Raw genomic sequence first — 20,572 nt, 5'->3', positions numbered from 1 at the left:
CAATGTCCTGTTCTATAGATGTGAATTTATGCTTTAGATCATGTACATGCTGGCCTACCGCGGAAAATCTGTTATATTTTGTGGCATTGGTATGTTCCGTGTATCTAATTTTAAAACTTCGTCCTGTTTGACCTAGATATGTGCACCCACAGTCGTTGCATTTAAATCTATACGCACCCGATTTGGTATATGGGTTCGATCTATTAACTGAGGCTGAATTGTGCAATACAACTGTATTATTATTATCATTAAGAAACGAAACCTTGACATTATGTTTCTTGAAAATATTAGTAAACTTATATATATCCTTATTATAAGTAAATATTGCGAACGCCTTCTTATTAGGTTTGTCTTTGGGCAAAGTGGTTTGTAAACAGTACCTGAACTTATTGATGATACGTTCAATAAAGCATTCACTAAAACCATTAACCTTAGGCATTGAACGGATTATATTGAGTTCTTTATTCAAATTAGCTTTTGTCATGGGGATCCTAAAAGCCCGTTCTACTAAAATATTGTATGTAGAGTTTTTTTGACACTGTGGGTGTTCTGAGTCTTGTCTAATAGTGACTGCCGTTTGTGTAGGCTTTCTAAAAATATTATAAGCAAAAGATGAATCCGATCTGTTGGTTTTTAAGTCAAGAAAATTAATTGATTCATTACTTTCTGACTCTAAAGTAAATTTAATCTGTGGGTCAATTTCTGAAAAATCAAATATTCTTTTTGATTTTCTTATTGAGTTTTTAAAAAATGTACATATCCCGGTCAATAGGGCGGTGTTTCATATTATGTGTAATAGCTTTACTAGTTGCTTTTTACGACCACGCCCTCCGGAACTCCAACAAGTTGCCGCTCCTCAGTTGCTCCCCCCCACTTTCCCCTATTTCCCCCCTTCGGTCCCTACCAACTTTGGACACTTGATTACTAACATAACACTGCTCGCTATGCTTCACTGTGCTTTGCATGGACAACGATCTTTTGAGGTGAGTCACGTAAAAATGTTTACGTTGTAAGACGTAATTTTATATTTTGCCTCTTCAGTTAAATGATAGTTTATTACATTCCTATTATTTCAGGTCCGCATTGAACTGGGAACGTTGTACTTGTTAACATCTTGAAGGACCGTTTGCTCGTTTCTACCTCACTAGGATTGCTCCATTAAAACGACTCTGAAGATTTTATTGAAGTATTTTAATACGATTCTACATCACGTTTTAAGAAGTGTGTTAAATTAAGCTAATGTTTCTTCAAGACTATTTTATTTTTAAGTTGTTGTTCTTTTAAATCCACGTTATTTTATTAGTGAGCAAACCGGTTTACATATGTTTTCACCAATTTAACGTTTAAGACTCACAAGTCTCGGATTTGTAGAAAATACGGACTTTGAGACAGTATAATGGTAATACAGTTTTAGGTTGTTAATATGGTTTTAAATTGTGTTCAATTTGACGTAGATAAACCTATGTGATTGCCAGTTTTTCCAAGAACCTATATCAGCTGATGATGACGACGCAAAAAGGGCGTCGAAACTAGTTCTGATTGAAATATATGTTGTAATTTAATCTAAACAACAGTTTTTATGTATTGAGTAAGGTGGATCCAAAATATAATAAAAGTTGTGATCTTGGTTCAATACGGACAAACAATGAAATTCATTAATTTAACTGCACGCAGTATAGCGCCCACTATACATCTATGAATTGCCCTTTCCACTTATTTCATTGAGTTGTAAAAGGTACTCTGCTGCTCAAAAACATGTTTGGAAACTTTTTTATTTGATAACATGTATTTTATAACTTAAAATATCATGTTTTTATTTGTTTGTATATTATTCATTTTTGGAAGCCCGCAAAAAATCCTGAGTACTGCTTCAGTTAGACCATAATAATGATAAAATATGGGCAAAATTTGTTTTAAGAAAGCATTCTTTATCACTGGAACTACATACTCTTTGAATATCACTTGTACTAATCCAGTTGATATGAGTCTGTAAACTTATTTGTATTTTACTGTTTAATTCTGTTATCAGTGAACTTTGAACATCTTTACCCTTGTAGGCAGTGGAGGTTCATTGTCAAGTAAAAGCCTGCAATAACACATTATTAAATTACATAATGGGAAGTTGACTGATTTGGCCTCAAGGAGTAAGGGCACTTGATACAGGTGTTGTTTGCCTAAAGCCAAAGAATAGGTTTCATTTCCCTCCTTTTGTTAGTTGTGCATTTGAGGAATTCAAGGAGCTTTCATTTCAGGGCTGCTTAAACAACTGCACTATTAAATATTTTTCTGGAGGTATTATATCTTCTAATGATTATTTATTATGCATAGGTTATCTAGAGATTGAAGTAACAGTGTTTTCATTCTTTCTCAGGTGTTGCTTCCAGAGGGCAGAATGTTCACCAGATGAAGAACATAATTACAGCAAAGGAAAGTCAGTTAAAGGTAAAAAGAAAAAAAAGAAAACTATTTCTGTTTATATTTTTTAGTATATGAACACTTATGAATGGAAACCTCAGAAGTTGGATTATTTTTTGAAATTGATATATTTGTACCCAAGGTTGCAAAACCTCTTTGTCAAACTTCTCAATCAAAGATATAAACTTCATTGTTTTTCTGTATTGAAATGAGGTTACAGAAATAAGTTTTAGTAAGGTTCAACCTTTTCAGTACAAATTACAAGTTGTATAAGATGTTATTTACAACATTTATTCAATAGTGTTACCGATTTTGACATATACAAATGTCATCATCCTCATCCTAAATCACACAAATCACACAAATTGAGCAAGTACATATGAATTAAAATTGCCGTGGTGACGTATGGGGATACACATCTTCATACACTATTTTTCACCAAATAAATACATTGATTAAAAGTTTTTACATGCTTAGCTGTACCTTCAACCTTTTTATTTTTACGCTCTGAACGTGTGAAAGTCTTTAGAAGTTTCTTTTTACTGTGTGTTAAGATTAAAGTGATACACTCATAGCAAATGCATAATAATCTGATCTTGCCGATCTGTTTACATACAAATACCCAAATCATCACACGTCATTTTGCAACTGCTATTTTAATATTTAGTGATTATTTGTCAATTCATTAGAACCACTTCTTATTCAAATGTCGTCCAAGTAAGAACAGAAATTTAGTCGATAACACATTGCTCGTGTGATGGACCTTGTGGAACTATGCCTTTGTATATCTCATAAAGCATGTTGTCTTTGAAGACTTGTTACACTTGTTAAAATTTACACTCAGACAAAATTGTTTAGTATAAAACGGTGTCATCTAAATACGGTAATTGTTTGTCCTCCTGTTCTTCTCTTTGTGCGTAATATAGGTGATCTAAAATTTCTCAGTCCAGTCGGGAAAATTTAAAGAAGCCTGAAGAGAAACCAGAGGAAAGAGGAATAAGTTTTAAAGTTTGATGGCTTGGACAAGCTAATGGTGTATGTGAATATGGTATATGTGGCTCACCTTGGACAGCATGCTGAGAGAACGGAGGTGTTTACAAACGTGCTAGCATGTGGAGTGTAGTGAGGCAGATTTGGGCTGGAGAGGAGAAGGGAGAGGGTGGGAGTGGGGTGGGGAAGGAAGGAGTGGGAGGAGGGGCAGAGTTTAAGGTAGGTCTTGTTAACAGTGTGGTGGAGGTTTTGTAACGTGATAGAGTATTGTGTATTGCACAGAATATTGAATGTCTTTGGAAGATCAACACACATAAAGACTTACAAGGGGGCATTCCCTACTTGTCACCACCGATTTCGCTCAAAATTATAGAACATGCAGGGCTTGGTTAGAAATGAAAGTACCCAAAGTGGGAACTCCAGATGGCCAATCGTATACAAAATAAAAATAAAAATAGAAATTTGACGTGGCTCTCGTACCGTATAAGCCACTTACGTTATTACGCATGCCGAGCAGTTGTTGGCGTAGCGGTAAGAGCTCGGACTGGTAATACGATGGTCGTGGGTTCAACTCCCCGCGTGGAGACTGTTTTTTTTTTTGTCAACTTGAATATTATTCATTTTCCAATTAAGCAAAGAGGTGAATAATTCATTTTATTTATTTATTTATATGCAAAAGGCATAGAAAAGGTAACAAAATTGGAATTTAATTGTCAGACTTTTTTCTACATGCGCCAAGAACCTATTGTTTGTGTACAGCCACCAGGAGCAACCTTCACTTGTCAGGTGAAAAAGAATCTTACAGCGAAAGGACTATTCACGTTTATGGCACTTTCCCCAAAGAGGGGAGATAGCCAATAAAGGAGAAAAAAGAAGAATTTCTGTTTGAACACGTCGGGAAAGTTCGCAACTCCAAATTTTCTACAATTGTGCGCTCATTACAAAAATACCCTCCTATATGCCTTTTGCATACAAATAAATAAAATAAATTGAAATAAATTAATGAAATAAACATTGAAAAAAAAAATTCTCGACACGGCGAGTCGAACCAATGACCATTGAATTACTACTCCAAGCTCTTACCGCTACACCGACAACTGCTCAGCGTCTGTACTAATGTAAGTGGCTTAAATGGTGCGAGAGCCGCGTCAACATTATTATTTTTACTTTTATTTTCTATACGCTTGGTCATCTGGAGTTTCCACTTTGGGTACTTTCATTTCTAGCCAAGCCTTGCATGTTCTATAAATTTGAGTGAAATCGGTGGTGATGAGTAGAGAATGCCCCCTTGTTAGATTAAAAAATTATAGTGGTTGTTGGTTTTTTTCTGAGATTTCGTTCAGGTTCAGATTGGAGTTAAAGAACTGATCCAAATGAATGAAGCAACTTTCTGTAACAACAAGAATGGGGCCTTTATTTACCTTCATGAGAACCTCTAAATCCTATATCTATTATATTTTATAGCATTTATATGCTCCATATATCTGATTTTGAAGCTCCTCCCAGTCTGTCCGATATACGAAGACTCACAGTTTTTACATTGGAATCTGGAGATGCCCAACTTTAGATGTCAGTTTTTTTTTTTTTTTTTTTCCTGAGCTGGTATTATATACACTAGTGCCCAAATGTTAAGCATAATCACTAAACGAGGTCATACCGCTTGATAGGAATGTCAGACGGATTGCTGAACAAACGGAAGCTGACCCTTGCACCATATGTCACACAACTTGTCCAGAAAAACAGTGTCAGAAGGTTCTGATAACTAAGGTACACTTTTGACAACAACTGACAAAACTTGGCAATGCCTTCCACAACAAAATATGCTGTTAACAGGGATACAGACATACTCTCAAAAAAAGTATACTACCATGTTCAATTACAATGGGAAGCCACAGGAATGTACAAACCTACTGAGAATTTCTACAGGAAGGAACGAACCAGGAATTCCTCATGTAGAGAGAAGAAAAGGCAGTATAGTTGCATGGGTGTGGCAATACATAATTAAAGAATGTCCAAGCATGTATTTACAAGGTGCATGCCTACCATCCTGATTGCCAGTATAAAATGCGAGGCACTGGTTACAATTGTTACACAACTAATCACATTATGAATAAATTTTATGTGGACCTGACCAACCTGTAGGCTCATGCACACGGCATCCTCTCCTCTCCAGTTCTTGGTAATTGTCTGTTGGGATTCTGCATTTTTTGGAACAGGCTTACTGTATAGAACTACACAGCTTTCATGCATATTACATTGCCTATGATTACTTGGAACACGTACCACTAGCATCCCATCAACAGCTGCACTTCCATGCATGGTTGAGCCCCCAAACATTTCAGTCTTTTGCCTACAGGCACGTTAATGTATATTATCCTGGGCACTGGAGAGGTAGAACTGGACCAATTGCTTGGCCATCACACTCTTCTGTCTTAACCCCCCCCCCCCCCCCTGGACTTTTTACCTTTGGGACATATAAAATGTGTCATGAATTTGACTGCTGTTGATTATGACCCAATTTCAATGTCAGATAACTCTGCAATTATGCATTTATGGACAGTAGCGGCGACTAAGGGGGGCGAGGGGGGCAGTCGCCCCCCTCTCCACTTTGTGGAGAAAACATTACTCTTGCATTCCATTTTAGCTGGCTGAAACTAGGAATTATTTTTTAAAAAATTGTATGAGCCCCGTTATCTTATCAGCTAGCTCTTTAGCTTATTTTCTTAAATTATTAGCGGAAATGTGTACAAAATGTCATTTGTCGCGGCTAACTGATTTGCATAGCGCCTCAATAAGTAGTCGAGACGTTGCATGTACTACAAAAAAGGGTAGCAGGGGTATGTCTTTTTGCCGAGATCAAGGACACTGAAGTATGATTCACCGATTGTCGCGCGCATTCATCCATCTGGCAGTCTCTTTATTGTCTGTTAGTTTCTTTGTGTGTAGTCAAATACTAAATGATTTTTAATTGTATAATCACACCGTACTTCTATTTAATTGTAATACATATGTATATTATTCCTTTGGTGAAAGTTTTATTCTGTAGTCTAGTATTGAATCAGCATCTCAAATACTGTTATTACCACACTTAAATTGGTAAAACCTTTACCTCTCCGTAGAAATTTGCCCAGAGAGCATAAGAAAATATACCACTTTGTAGCTTTTCTTCCAGTTTAAATGCATATAACACCCCCTCCCCCCCACAATATTTCACCAACCCGGGTACTTTTTGTTGTCCGTAATTTTGTTCCCCCCTCCCCCCTTTTAATTCCCAACTGTTTATGGACCCATGTTGTCATAACTTTCTTCTGTCTATATGAGGAGTCCATTCCTGAAATTTTGCCATTGAGTTTTGATATATCCTGTATATTGGAAGCACACATTCACTGCTTCAGTCCACTAATGACGTTCAGACAGAGTGGGAATACCGGGTGCAGTTTATGGTGAAACATTGGGAGCTACTAATTCAATTCAACCAAGGCCTTCAAACCCAGAAAATAATTTCTTCTTTATTCACATCTCTAGATCATTTCAGAGGCTTAACTGAATCACTAGAAGCTCCAAAAAGATCTTTAACCTCTTGACCTCTAGACTTCTTTCTGTATCACTTATGAGAAATATACCAGAATATACAGTACTGAGTGAGTTGGCCGTACGGTTAGTGTTGCGTAGCTGTAAGCTTGTATTTGGCGGATGGTGGGTTTGAATCCCACCGTCGGCAGCCTTGAAAATTGTTTCCCATGTTCACATCAGACAACTGCTGCAGCTGTACTTTAATTAAGGTCACGTCCACTTCCTCCCCAATCCAAGCCCTTTTCCATCCTTGGGTTTCCGAAAACCTTCAGTGTTTTAGTGCGATGTTAAACCACTAGCAAAACAAATACCAGAATATTGTACACCTTTGTGGAACCCTCCTCATACTGCTACCCACATACTTGAATCAGTACAATACAATTTTTTAATATTTATTTGTATTGATCAGACATTTTGACTGTTACCATCCAAAATAATGCCACGGAACAATCATTAAAATTGCAAAGGCTGTCAAAGCAATTCATTCATTCATTCATTCATTCATTCATGAGCAAATTACTTAAAGCTATTGGAAAAAAATAATTTTCATATCCCACCTGGGTGTACCAGAAGCAATCACATATTTGCAACAAATTGGCATAGAACTAATAATGTATACCCACAGTTTTATTGACGGAATGATGTGGACCTCAAGTTAGATCTTGATGTTTATAATGGTATAGTGCCTCTCTGTGTTCTTCATACATTCAGTTTAGTACAGTTCTCAGTCATCCTACGGATGATGTCTCAATTCAGCTCTATTCCAGGCACCTTTTTTCAGCCTAGCGATTGTCATGCCAGAATTTCCTTTGACACCTTCTAACCAATGTGATTTTGGCCTTCCAGTTTCCTTTTTTCCACCCACCCTTCCAAGCATGATATCCTTTTCCAGGAAGGTACTTCTCATTATGTCACCAAAGTAAGATAGCTTTTGTCTCACTATATCCCCTGCCAAGGAGTTCTTGGCTTGATCTGCTGCAAGATTTTCTTACTACTAATAAAATTAATTTAATTTCGTGTGGCTATTTCTAGCCGAGTGCAGCCCTTGTAAGGCAGACCCTCCGATGAGGGTGGGCGGCATCTGCCATTTGTAGGTAACTGCGTGTTATTGTGGTGGAGGATAGTGTTATGTGTGGTGTGTGAGTTGCAGGGATGTTGGGGACAGCACAAACACCCAGCCCCCGGGCCATTAGAATTAACCAATTAAGGTTAAAATCCCCGACCCGGCCGGGAATCGAACCCGGGACCCTCTGAACCGAAGGCCAGTACGCTGACCATTCAGCCAACGAGTCGGACACTACTAATTATAACTGTCCACATATTCTCAGTAGATATCACAAACGCCAAAGCTCAAATGCATCAATCCTTTTCCTGTCAGCTTTCTTCAGTTTCCGTGTTTCACAGCCATAAGTGACTAGACCAAAAACTACGGTACTGACCACTGATTCTCTATGAAACATTGCCCCACTTAAAGACAAATTGAAGTTAATTCAATGTTAAATTAGTAGCAAAAAAAAAAAAAAAAAAAAAAAAAAAAAAAAAAAAAAAAAAAAAAAAAAAAAAAAAACTTAGCAACCTAGTAGATGGTTGGGTAACCAACCCCAGCAGGAAACAGGGTCAGTGAACAGATTAGTGCTGGGGGCTTCAAGGTTCATAACCATCATAGTTAACAACTCGTTACCTTCGTGTAACCACACAAAATCTTTTCGTAACTCTGGATACATGGAGCAAGCAATAAGCACGAAAACTACCCCAGGTGTTAACCAATCCACACTGGCTCTTGGCCAGGTTTGCAGGCCTTCAGATTTTGGGGAGCCTGAACCTTCATTTAAGAAGAAGAAGAAGAAGAAGAAGCACATTAACTACTTGGCAACGATCAATATCAATTCCCTCCTTAAGATAGGGAAACTAAAACATACATTAGATGTCCTAATGAAATATAACATTTGGATAACAGCAGTGCATAGGTTTATAGATTAAGAAGCGATGGGATTACAGGGCTATAGGATCTATAAAGAAAAACCAGTTCAGAGAGTGATAAAAAATGTGCCACATCTGGGCACAGGTTTCATAGTCAACAACATAGCAAAAAATCTCTGCTAGAGATGGAAAACAGCACAATTTCACAGATGTCCTCCTTCAAATACTTTGGAGAAATCATACTACCATCAGGACTAGACAGTAGAGCCAACATAGAAAGAGCCACTAAACTTCATAAGGCGTACAGATTAACATGGAATTACTAAAACGAGAGTCATATCGTGTAATGCAAAATTACAACATTACAAGAAAGCTGCTTTGCGGAACCTTCATACGCCTCAGAAACCATATCCCATGGAGGTCACTAAAATTTTCTCTTGTGGGACCACAAATGTTCTGGAGAATTTTCCTTTCTTGCTTTTCAGTTTCTATGATTTTAGTGACCTCCAAGGGATATGGTTCCTGAGGCGTATAAAGGTTCCGCAAAGCAGCTGTCTTGTAATGTTGTAATTTTGCGTTACACGATATGACTCTCTTGTAGTAATTCCATGTTAGTCTGTACTAAAGGTGTACAAATTTTACTTCAGGCTTGCCTGCCCCTAGCTGCTCTGCAACAAGCAAAGCAGCTTAGCTTGAGCGTCAGCGAAGCAAGAGTGCACGCGTACTGAGCACGCTAGTCATAGCAAACCGAAACCTGGGTTTCCCTAAGCCTGACAGGTTGCCTGGGACCCGTTCGGACTGCCGGACTTGAGAAGAGCGAACGTGAAGTTTGCTATCGATGCGACGTGAATGTGCCGTTATATGTTAGTGTAGTTATGTATTGCGTCGAGTGCAGCTCTGTTGTAGTTAGAGGTGCAACCAGCAGGAAAATGAACAAATCAACCGTAAAAGGAAATCGAAGAAAATTTTTTTTTGCTATGGGCTTTACGTCGCACCGACACAGATAGGTTTTATGGCGACGATGGGATAGGAAACGCCTAGGAGTTGGAAGGAAGCGGCCGTGGCCTTAATTAAGGTACAGCCCCAGCATTTGCCTGGTGTGAAAATGGGAAACCACGGAAAACCATTTTCAGGGCTGCCGATAGTGGGATTCGAACCTACTATCTCCCGGATGCAAGCTCACAGCCGCGCGCCTCTACGCGCACGGCCAACTCGCCCGGTTGAAGAAAAATTAAAAAGGAATGGATTTATTCTAGCAATAAAACAGGGCTCAAGTCTAGCATAGGAAAAATGCTCATGTGTTTATGAACAGGTATCAAATAAGCCAGTAGGTTACTCGCAATGCAATTTTTACAAAAAGCTACTCAACACCCATTCAGGGACCACAAGTATGTTGTGACATGTCTTCAAATTTGACCCAAATTTCCCACAATCTAAAAATATTTTCAAAGAGTACAAGGACTTGGTGACTGACAAGTGCGTGAAAATGTGCGCCAAGGACTTGAGACCGTTTACAACTATGGAGGTTGTAGGATTTTGAAATTTAGGGCAAACGCTGACAGAAATGGGCAAAAAGCATGGCTCGGTGGATATTACAAATGTTATACCCTCTCGAGTCACAGTTGCTAGGAAGGTACAAACCTTCGTGGACAAAGTGCGCAGTAAAACGCTTCCCGATATAGTACATGCTATTACATCTGGTATCTGTGCGAGTACCACTGACCTGAGGACAGATAATTACAAGGGTGTGCACTATATGTCTGTCACAATCCACTATATAAATGCAGATTAGTCTCTCAATAAGTATGTATTAATGTGTTCGGCCTTCCCTGACTGTCCAAGAACTTGTGAAGATATTCGCAGTGAATTGGAAGATCGTTTGAAAGGACATGACGTTTCTCATGAAGATATTTGCAAAATTACATTTGTAACAGATCAGGGAAGCAATATTGTTAAGGCCCCCAGCATATACAAGCGTCTTCCATGCATGGCTCATATTATTAATACGGTCATGAAGCATGTTTTGAGCGAACCCTTTTTGAAATAAAGTGTTCCTAATGTGTTAGCTGTTATCCATTCAGTAAAATCTCTGGTTTCGTACTTAAAGAGAAGAGGCTTGTGTGTGAGTTTACAATCATCTTCGAAACCGTATGTTTCTACTCGTTGGAACAGTTATTTTGACATGCTGCAATCAGTTCACTCCCAGATAGATGCTGTGAGAACTATTTTAGAGAAGGAGTGTGCCTCTGATAAAATGCTCGGTTATGATCAGGGCATTACTGGCCTGCTTATAATATTTCTTAAGCCATTTAAGAAAGACACAATTGATCTTGAGGGTTATGAGGAGCCGACTTTGCATCTGGTTCATCCGTGGTATTATGCCTTAAAAGCCCATTGTACTCTATAGGATGAAGATGAACAGGTAATATTTCATTTCTTTCAAATATTAATTGTAATTTTAATGCGATATTTAAGTGTAAACATGTTTTCATACTATATAAATTTTCAATACTTGAAGCTTTTGAAATAAACCGGTGGTGTCTTCTTGGAGCAGAAAATGGAAGTCACTATGTTACACAAAATTGCAACATTTTTGGTGCTTAAATATCGCACATTACAGAAACTAAATGCAGGAGAACAAATGTCTGTTTTTGAGGCAGCTCCACAAATGAGTGCTGAAGGTAAGATTCTGTGGTTATTTCTTCTTTATTATTATTATTATTATTATTATTATTATTATTATTATTATTATTATTATTATTATTATTATTGTACCTATGCAAATTAGATGTTTTTAATATTCAAACATTAGCATAAAATATCAATAACTTGGGCATATATATTTTCAGAGCAGCTATACAATGAAGATATACAAGAAGTCCCATCTTCTTCAAATGGAGAAAATTCAGTGCAACGTAAGGAAGCGAAATTTGACGATAGGGCGGAAAATTCGCCAATGATACATGATGAGGTCAGCAGGTACTTGCAAGAAGGGTTTATTAGTGACGAAAATATACTGCAGTGGTGGAAAAATAATTCACACTTGCCTTTGTAGCGAAAAGAGTGCTTAACATTCCCGCTACGAGTGCCTCCAGCGAGAGGGTCTTCAGCTGCTCGGGAAATTTAATCAGCGAAAAACGTCCCCGTCTTGATTCGCAAATACTTAATGACCTCATAGTAATACACACAAACGATAATGTGACCATACCTTAAATATTGGTATGCAGTATGCACAGTATGAGGCGACCACAAACTAAGAGAGCAAGTGATAAAATTACACTTCTAAGCTGATTAGGTTTATAATATTTCGTTTGGTTTTGTGGAGAAGGGGTTCCTAAATTATTAAATGTATTTCAAAAAGTGACCTATAAAATTAATTTTTAAAGATATTTATGACCTGTACCTACATTATATATATCTTTGCTTCTAATTTTTCTCGAATAATAAATAATACATTATATTCATCGTCATATTTCCATCAAGTGTCATTATGTATATTTAAATATTCAAATAGTTTGTTCAGAGAACCTACTTTTTATTAAGTAACTATTTTTGACAGGGAGAAATATTATATGTTAATTAGTTACATAAGACATCTGAATTACGAAATAAATTTAAACATAACTTCGTAATTATTAACATAGTACTAAATAACCATATAAAATAACATTTGTGTTCACTTATCCTATATAAATTTTGGCATGTAACAACCCCTTTCCTGCCTGCATACACACGAGTCTCATATCAGCACAGTGAACGAGCAAACATCGATTAACGCAGCAGGAAGAAGAAAGCAAGCAAGCAAGCTAACCTGAAGCCTGCCCAAGTTGGGCTGAGCTTGACCTGGCCAGGAGTGCAGCAGCCTGCCTGTACTGTTGTTTACGTGCGGCTAGCTTGCTTGCCTGCTCTCCAGGCAAGCATGGGCAAGTTAAATGCGGAGTTTGTACACCTCTAGTCTGTACACCTTATGAAGTTTAGTGGCTCTTTCTATGTTGGCCCTACTGCCTAGTCCTGATGGTAGTATGATTTCTCCAAGGTATTTGAAGGAGGACACCTGTGAAATTGTGCTGTTTTCCATCTCTAGCAAAGTTTTTTTCCTATGTTGATGTAGACTTTCCGTGTACTGTGTTTGTTCGTACGATATCTGGAGGCCTGCCTTTGATGCTATATTGTGTAATCTCTGTACAGCATATCTGGTTTCACTTGTGGTCTTAGTAATGTTTGCTAGATCATCAGCAAAGGCTAAATATTTCAACTTGACTATGCTTCCCAAATTTCTGATGCTCACACCTTTCCCCAAGGTATTTCACTTTAGAAGTCGTATTCCTGAGTGTTTGCCGGATTAGTTCTCTGGTCTTCCTGTCCACTCTGAGTTCTTCTAGAATATAAAAACAGTCTGTCTGTCCACAGAATCATCCACCTTCTTGAAGTCCCCAAAAGTGACGAAGTACTGGTACCTTGGTGGATACTTAACATCGTCTTCAAATTCCATATTTGTTCAGTACATGATAGACCTTTCCTGAAACCCGCTTGGTACTCAGTGATCAGGTGATCTGTCTGTTTTTCTAAATGGTTTAAAAGAGCTTTAGAAAGAATTTTGTATGTGATCAGTAGTAGGGATATGCCTCTCTAGTTGTTTGGATCCGCCTTGTCGCCTTTTCTTGTGCAATGGGTGTATTAATGCGCACTTCCAATCCTGTGTCATTTGTTTCAGTTTCCCAGATTTCTACTAAGATTGCATGAATTCTACTTACAAGATCATCTCCTAATTTCCACATCTCCACGGTGATGCCATCCTCTCCAGGGGCTTTGTTATTTTTAAGTGATTGGATGATGTCTGCTGTTTCCTGTATTGTCAGGTGTAGTGAATCAGGATTAGGCATGTGCTTTTGGATGTTCAGTCCTTCTTTTGGAGGATCACAGTTGAGGAGATATTGGAAGTAGTCAGCTAGAATTGTGCAGTTCTCTTTGGTGTTTTTTTTCTAATGTTGCATTTGCTTGTTGTAAACATAAAAATGCTGGTTGATAACTGGATAAATTCTCACAGAAAGTCTTAGAGAAATGCCTCGTGTTGTTCTTGAGGAATTCTTGCTCAATTTCTATGAGTCTGTTTTTGTCATACGCTAGTTTCTCCTGGCGGATTATTTTTGAGGTAATTTTCTGCACCTTTAAAGACGACCCTCCATTTTCCAGTTGTTTATCCATTCCACTGATTCCATGCTTTCATCTGATCATCAATGGCGTTATCACAGGTCGTGTTCCACCATCTATGTTTTCGTTTCCTCACAGGCTGTTCTAAATTCAGGGCTGATGTTTGAAGTGTTTTACGTAGGTCTGACCAGCTCTTGGGATCCTGCTCTCGTATGTCTTGTAAGAAGGTGCTGATGTTCTGTTTAAGGCATTCTGAGTCAACTCTTAGAGATCTGTTGTGTTTAGGTCTGGTTCGTTGGGTTGGAATCTCACTTTGATTTGTGGTAGACAGTGGTTCAAGTGGACAACCCCCTTCCATACTCTGACATTTTGGATCTTGCACATATTTTTTTCTGGAGATTGCAACATGATCAATCTGGAATTTCCCTAATAATAGGTTTGGTGATTTCCATGTTTTGTTTTCGTGTGGAGGTCTCACAAAATACGTAGACATGAGTTTCAAAGCGAAAGTTTTACAAAATTTTATAACGCGTCCTCTTATCCTTTGATGTGCTGAGTGATGGCCTACAGTTCATTTGTGTTTCCTCTCTATGCAAATCTGTGCATTAATTTCACTTACTAAAATTTTCATGTGATGCTCTGGAATCTTGCTAGTGGTTTCTTGTAAGAGTTCCCAGAAGGTTTCAACTTTCTGCGAGTCTTTCTTGTTTGTGGAAGCTGGGTGTTGACCAAGGAGTAAGGTTTGTTGCTCGATTTCACAGCAAGTACTGAGATTTTCAGATGGGGATGTAAAGTCAAGTGCTGAATTGATGCTTGTTATTCATACTGCAAAGGCTGTCCCTAGTTATGGTAGGTTCCCATGGATTCTGATGGTAGGTTTACCTTTAAATATCTTGTACTCTTCAGAGTCAAAATGGTTTTCATCTCGAAAGCGCTTTTCTTGGAGTTCGGCTATTTGAATGTCAAACTTGTCCAGGGTGTCCGTGAGCTGTTTAAACTTTCCTGTTTTCAGCAGGGTGTTGACATTAATTGTACATAAGAAGGGCTTTTTCTTGTTATGAAGAGATTTTGAGAAGCTCTGACCTTTCTCTGCATGATGCTCCCGATCCCCCAGAATCTGATGATTGGAAGAAACCGGACTAGGTGTGTCTGGAGCCTGGGGTAGTTGCTGTGATAATGTGTTATTAATCATGCCAATGTTGCAATTTGAAGATACATCCAGGGGTGATCAAAATGGTATGATCACAAGACTACAGCTCGTTTGTTGAGATTGAGAAGTGCTTCTTGGTGTCTTCTGGTTAAATTCTCTTTTACAGTTGACCAAATATGTAGTCAAAACTAACCCTTCTCCTTTATCTGGGTTTGGGATCAGCAACAGCAACTACTGAACTACTCAGTCCATCCAGTGACTGCTGCAGGCGGAGTTTATTTATCTCGTATTATTATAATTGTTTTTGTTATATGGTTTATGGTGTGGGTTACTGTAGTCACGTACTAGCTTGTGAAGCATGGGCAATGGCTGAGTGGCCTAGTAAGTGGTCCTAAGAGTCAGGATACCAGTTGCTATGGAATGGGAGTGGGCATCTTGGACATATTCTGAGTCATGGCCCTCCTTGTGCTCAGACGGCTAGGACTATACAATCCACCGGTGGTCCATAACTCGTTAGAGGAGAGATCCTCACTTGGACTGTGTGTAAGTAGGGTAGCATCTTGCTTCACAAATTTACCGCGCTCAGAACATTTCAAGCAAGCCTTGGACCTGTTGGAGTAATGGAGTCCCACTCCCTTTTGACAGGCGAGAGACTCCTTGGAAGCAACTTGGCGAACAAAATGGAATTCAATGGGGAGCTATCAATAGTCTATTAATGGGGCCTATGGAAGAAGGAAAGTGGAACTGGCTGAGTCAGCAAAGACGATGCATCTGAATGTGCTAGGAGTTAATGCTATTCGGGTAAGGGGAGATAATGAGGAAGAGATAGGAGATTATAAAGTGTACTTGACGGGTGTTAAAAAGGGAAGGGCTAAGTGTAGGGTTGGGCTGTTCTTCAGGAATACCATTGCACGCAACATAGTTTCTGTTTGGCTCGTAAATGAGTGAATGATGTGGGTAGATTTGGCAGTTGGAGGAATTAGGACGAGAGGGTGCAGATGAGGATGAAGTTGACAAGTTTTATGAAGCATTGAGTGACATCGTGGTCAGGGTCAACAGCATGGATAGGATAGTGCTAATGGGCAGTTTCAGTGCAAGAGTTGGAAATAGAACTGAAGGATACAAAAGGATGATTGGTAATTGTGGGGAAGATAATGGGAAGCATTTGCTGGACATCTGTGCTAGCATGTGTTTTAGCAGTTACAAATACATTCTTCAAACATAAGGCTATTCAGCACAACACATGGGAGGGTAGGTGTACCAGATCCATAATAGACCATATCTTAACCGACTTTGAATTCAGGAAATCTGTTAGGAATGTACGGGTTTTCTGAGGATTTTTCGATGATACAAACCGCTATCTGATCTGTAATGAACTAAGTATCTCTAGGCCTAGGATAGAGAAAGTGAAATCTGTCTGCAAATGAATAAGGATAGAAAATCTCCAGGACGAGTAAATTAGACAGAAGAACATGGATAGGATTAGTGAGAAATTCCGAACAGTAGACAGTAAGCAGGTTCAGGATATAGAAAGAGATGGCATACAGGGATGCTGTAGTAGAAACAGCAAGGTAGTTCTTCTTCTTTTCTACCGCTTTTCCCACACCCGTGGGGTCGCAGGTGTGAACTGTGTCGCACATGGGGATTTGGCCCTGTTTTACGACTGGATGCCCTTCCGACGTCAACCCTATATGGAGGTATATGCTTGTTTCTGTGGTGGTTGGTAGTGTAGTGTGTTGTGTGAATAGGAAGAGGAAAGTGTTGGGACAAACACAAACACCCAGTCCCCGGGCCAGATGAATTAATCCGAGGCGATTAAAATCCCCGATCCGGCCGGGAATCGAACCTGGGACCCTCTGAACAGAAGTCCTCGATGCTGACCATTCAGCCAATGAGTTGAACAGAAACAGCAAGGGATTGCCTGGGATCAACTGTATAAAGATGGGAAAAAGCGAACATCGTGGTGGAATGATGAAGTGAGAGCAGCTTGCAAATATAAAAATAAGACTTATCAGAAATGACTCCAAACAAGGGCTAGTGCGGACAGGCAATTGTAAATAGATGAAAGAAACAGAGCGAAAAAAATTGTTGTTGAATCCAAAAAGAAGTCGTGGGAAGATTTTGATATTAACCTGGAAAGGCTAGGTCAGGCTGCAGGGAAATCTTTCTGGAAGGTAATTAAGAATCTTAGGAAGGGAGGGAAAAAGGAAATGAACAGTGTTTTGGGTAATTCAGGTGAACTCATAATAGATCCCAGGGAATCACTTAACGGGTGGAGGGAATATTTTGAAAATCTTCTCAACGTAAAAGGAAATATTCCTGGTGGTGTCGTGAACAACCAAACTCATGGGGAGGAAGAAAATTATGTTGGTGAAATTACGCTTGAGGAAGTTGATAAGGTGGTTGATAAGCTCCATTGTCATGAAACAGCAGGAATAAATGAAATTAGACCTAAATGGTGACGTATAGTGGGAAGGCAGGGATGAAATGGCTTCATAGAGTAATAAAATTAGCATGGAGTGTTGGTAAGGTACCTTCAGATTGGACAAAAGCAGTAATTACACCTATCTGTAAGCAAGGGAACATGAAGGATTGCAACAACTGTCTAGGTATCTCATTTATTAGTATACCAGGCAAAGTATTCACTTGGCATCTTGGAAGGCAGGGTGCGATCGGTGGTTGAGAGGAAGTTGGATGAAAACCAATGTGGTTTCAAACCACAGAAGGGCTGTCAGGATCAGAATTTCAGTATGCGCCAGGTAATTAAAAATGCTGTGAGAGGAATAGACAGTTGTGTTTATGTTTTGTAGATCTACAGAAAGTATATGACAGGGTACCAAGGGAAAAGGTGTTCGCCATACTAGAGGACTATGGGATTAAGGGCAGATTACTAAAATCAATCAAAGGCATTTATGTTGACAATTGGGCTGCAATGAGAATTGATGGTAAAATGAGTTCTTGGTTCAGGGTATTTACAGGGGTTAGGCAAGGCTGTCTTTGTTGTTCATAGTTTACATGAATCATCTGCTGAAAGGTATAAAGTGGCAGGGAGGGATTCAGTTAGGTGGAAATGTAGTAAGCAGTCTGGCCTATGCTGACGACTTGGTCTTAATGGCAGATTGTGCCGAAAGCCTGCAGTCTAATATCTTGGAACTTGAAAATAGTTGCAATGAGTATGGTATGAAAATTAGCCTCTCGAATGCTAAATTGATATCGGTAGGTAAGAAATTCAACAGAACTGAATGTCAGATTGGTGATACAATGCTGAAACAGGTAGATAATTTTATGTATTTAGGTTGCGTGTTCTCCCAGGATGGTAATATATGAAATGAGATTGAATCAAGTTGTAGTAATGCTAATGCAGTGACCTCGCAGTTGTGATCAACAGTATTCTGTGGAAGTAATAGACATGAAAGTAGAGAGAATGATTGCTGTTACGGGTATGCCCAATGGCAGGAAGGTACTCGGAATGAGCAGATAAAGGTTAAGTTAGGAATGATCTCAGTGGATGAAGCTGTACGCATAAACCAACTTTGGTGGTGGGGTCATGTGAGGCAAATGGAGTAGGATAGGTTACCTAGGAGTATGATGGACTCTGTTATGATGGGTAAGAGAAGTAGAGGGAGACCAAGACGACAATGGTTAGACTCAGTTTCTAACAATTTAAAGATAGTAGGTTTAGAACTAAATGAGGCCTCAGCACTAGTTGCAAATAGAGGATTGTGGCGACATTTAGTAATTTCACAGAGGCTTGCAGACTGAACACTGAAAGGCATAACAGTCTATAATGATGTATGTATGTATGTATGCATTATTATTATTATTATTATTATTATTATTATTATTATTATTATTATTATTATTATTATTATTATTATTTTTTTCAATTTTTCTTTTTTTTTTTCTTTCAGTATTTGAAACATATTAAGGAACAGACTTTGATGAAATTGGAATCACAAGATGAATCTGCAACAGCGGTCTCCAATGAAGAAGCAGTTGAAGATATGAAATACAAAGTGAGAGCTTGTGATGAAAAAATAAAATTTGTCACTGGAGAACTAGAAAGATTAAAAGGTGAGTGATGTTAAAAATACAAAATAGTATTTAATATTTCTGCCATGTGGAGCTTGTTTGTTTAGAATTAAGCAAGTCATTGTGAACAATAAGGCCCATGTAAACATTGAATATCATGGCACATAAATTTTAAATTTAGACAACACAAATGATGTTGTTATGAGATATTTACCATCCATGTTTATTTTTATTCATGATGATCATTTACTTATGATTTTTCAATATATTTATAAGTGATACTTTGGGTGTTTTTTTTTCATATTGTGAAAAAAGAAATAGTCTGAGGTTTGCAATTTTGCATCTATGAGTAGTAGCCTACTCTAATGTGAATGCCTTGAATGAAAATAATAATCATAATCAATGCCTTGATATCATTGTACATTATGCAATAGACATTGATTACTTTAATATAGCAATAGTCTACATATTTATTTAGCATATTTTGTATCATGTATTGTTGTCTTTGTTTCTGTTATTTTTTTTTTGGTGAAGCATTCCTTGTGGGAACTCCTCCAAACTGCTTTTGAAGCAATTCAAGTGTACCAAAACAAACTAGCTGAGAAATGTAGAAATGTGAAGAGAATATTGTAATACTAGGAGACAGACAAGACTTTACGAACTATAGAGCTTGTAAGAATAAGGTACGGACAAACATTCAGGACACATTCCTTGCACATGGAAGAAGAAAATATGTTATATGGACATGGGTCGGAAACACTTTATTTCCATGTTAGAACTCATTTTCTACAACTCTACATATTACAGTATTCATGGGAAACACACAGGAACAGAACGTACCAGCATATTACATGAAACTCTTTCCTACACGATATGTTCAAAAAGCCCTCCATTAGCATTGATATATGCATCAGCCTGCCGTCGCATTGAATCCTGGATGCGCTGATGTATCTCTGAAGTATTGTGAATGGTTTTGAAGCCTTCCACAGTACAGGCATGAAGACTCCCTGCATCTTGTACTGGGGTTCACTGTACAAGAGCTTTCAAATGCCCCCATAGTTGAAAGTCTAGTGGGTTTAGCTCCAGAGAGTGTGGAAGCCAGGGAATTGGTCCACCTTTACCTATCCATCTGTCATGGAGTCTGTTATTTAGAAGCTGATGGACATTAACACTGAAATGAGGAGGAGTTCCAATGTGCATGAATTACGTATTTTGTCATATTTGTAAAGGCACATCTTCTAGCAGAAGATTACTGTAGTATAGCAACATTAACACTGAAATGAGGAGGAGCTCCAATGTGCATGAAGTACGTATTTCATCATACTTGTAAAGGCACATCTT

At 38.4% G+C, this 20,572-nt stretch overlaps 1 protein-coding gene across 3 annotated transcripts in view; it reads left to right on the top strand.

Annotated features, from left to right (window-relative positions):
• LOC136863834 (dynamin-binding protein) overlaps positions 1-20,572 on the top strand; it is a 446,212-nt gene that overhangs the window by 151,811 nt on the left and 273,829 nt on the right. For all 3 annotated transcript variants that reach the window (XM_068226424.1, XM_067140170.2, XM_068226425.1), the window contains 2 exons: positions 2,372-2,442; positions 19,111-19,273. In XM_068226424.1, the coding sequence (XP_068082525.1) occupies positions 2,372-2,442; positions 19,111-19,273 (234 nt within the window). The remainder of the gene's footprint in view (positions 1-2,371; positions 2,443-19,110; positions 19,274-20,572) is intronic.

Source organism: Anabrus simplex, chromosome 2 (genome assembly GCF_040414725.1).
Source record: "Anabrus simplex isolate iqAnaSimp1 chromosome 2, ASM4041472v1, whole genome shotgun sequence".
In the NCBI taxonomy this organism is placed as follows: Eukaryota; Metazoa; Arthropoda; class Insecta; order Orthoptera; family Tettigoniidae; genus Anabrus; species Anabrus simplex.
The sequence above is the reverse complement of the archived record's forward strand: the minus strand, read 5'-3'. Positions and strand labels throughout refer to the sequence as shown.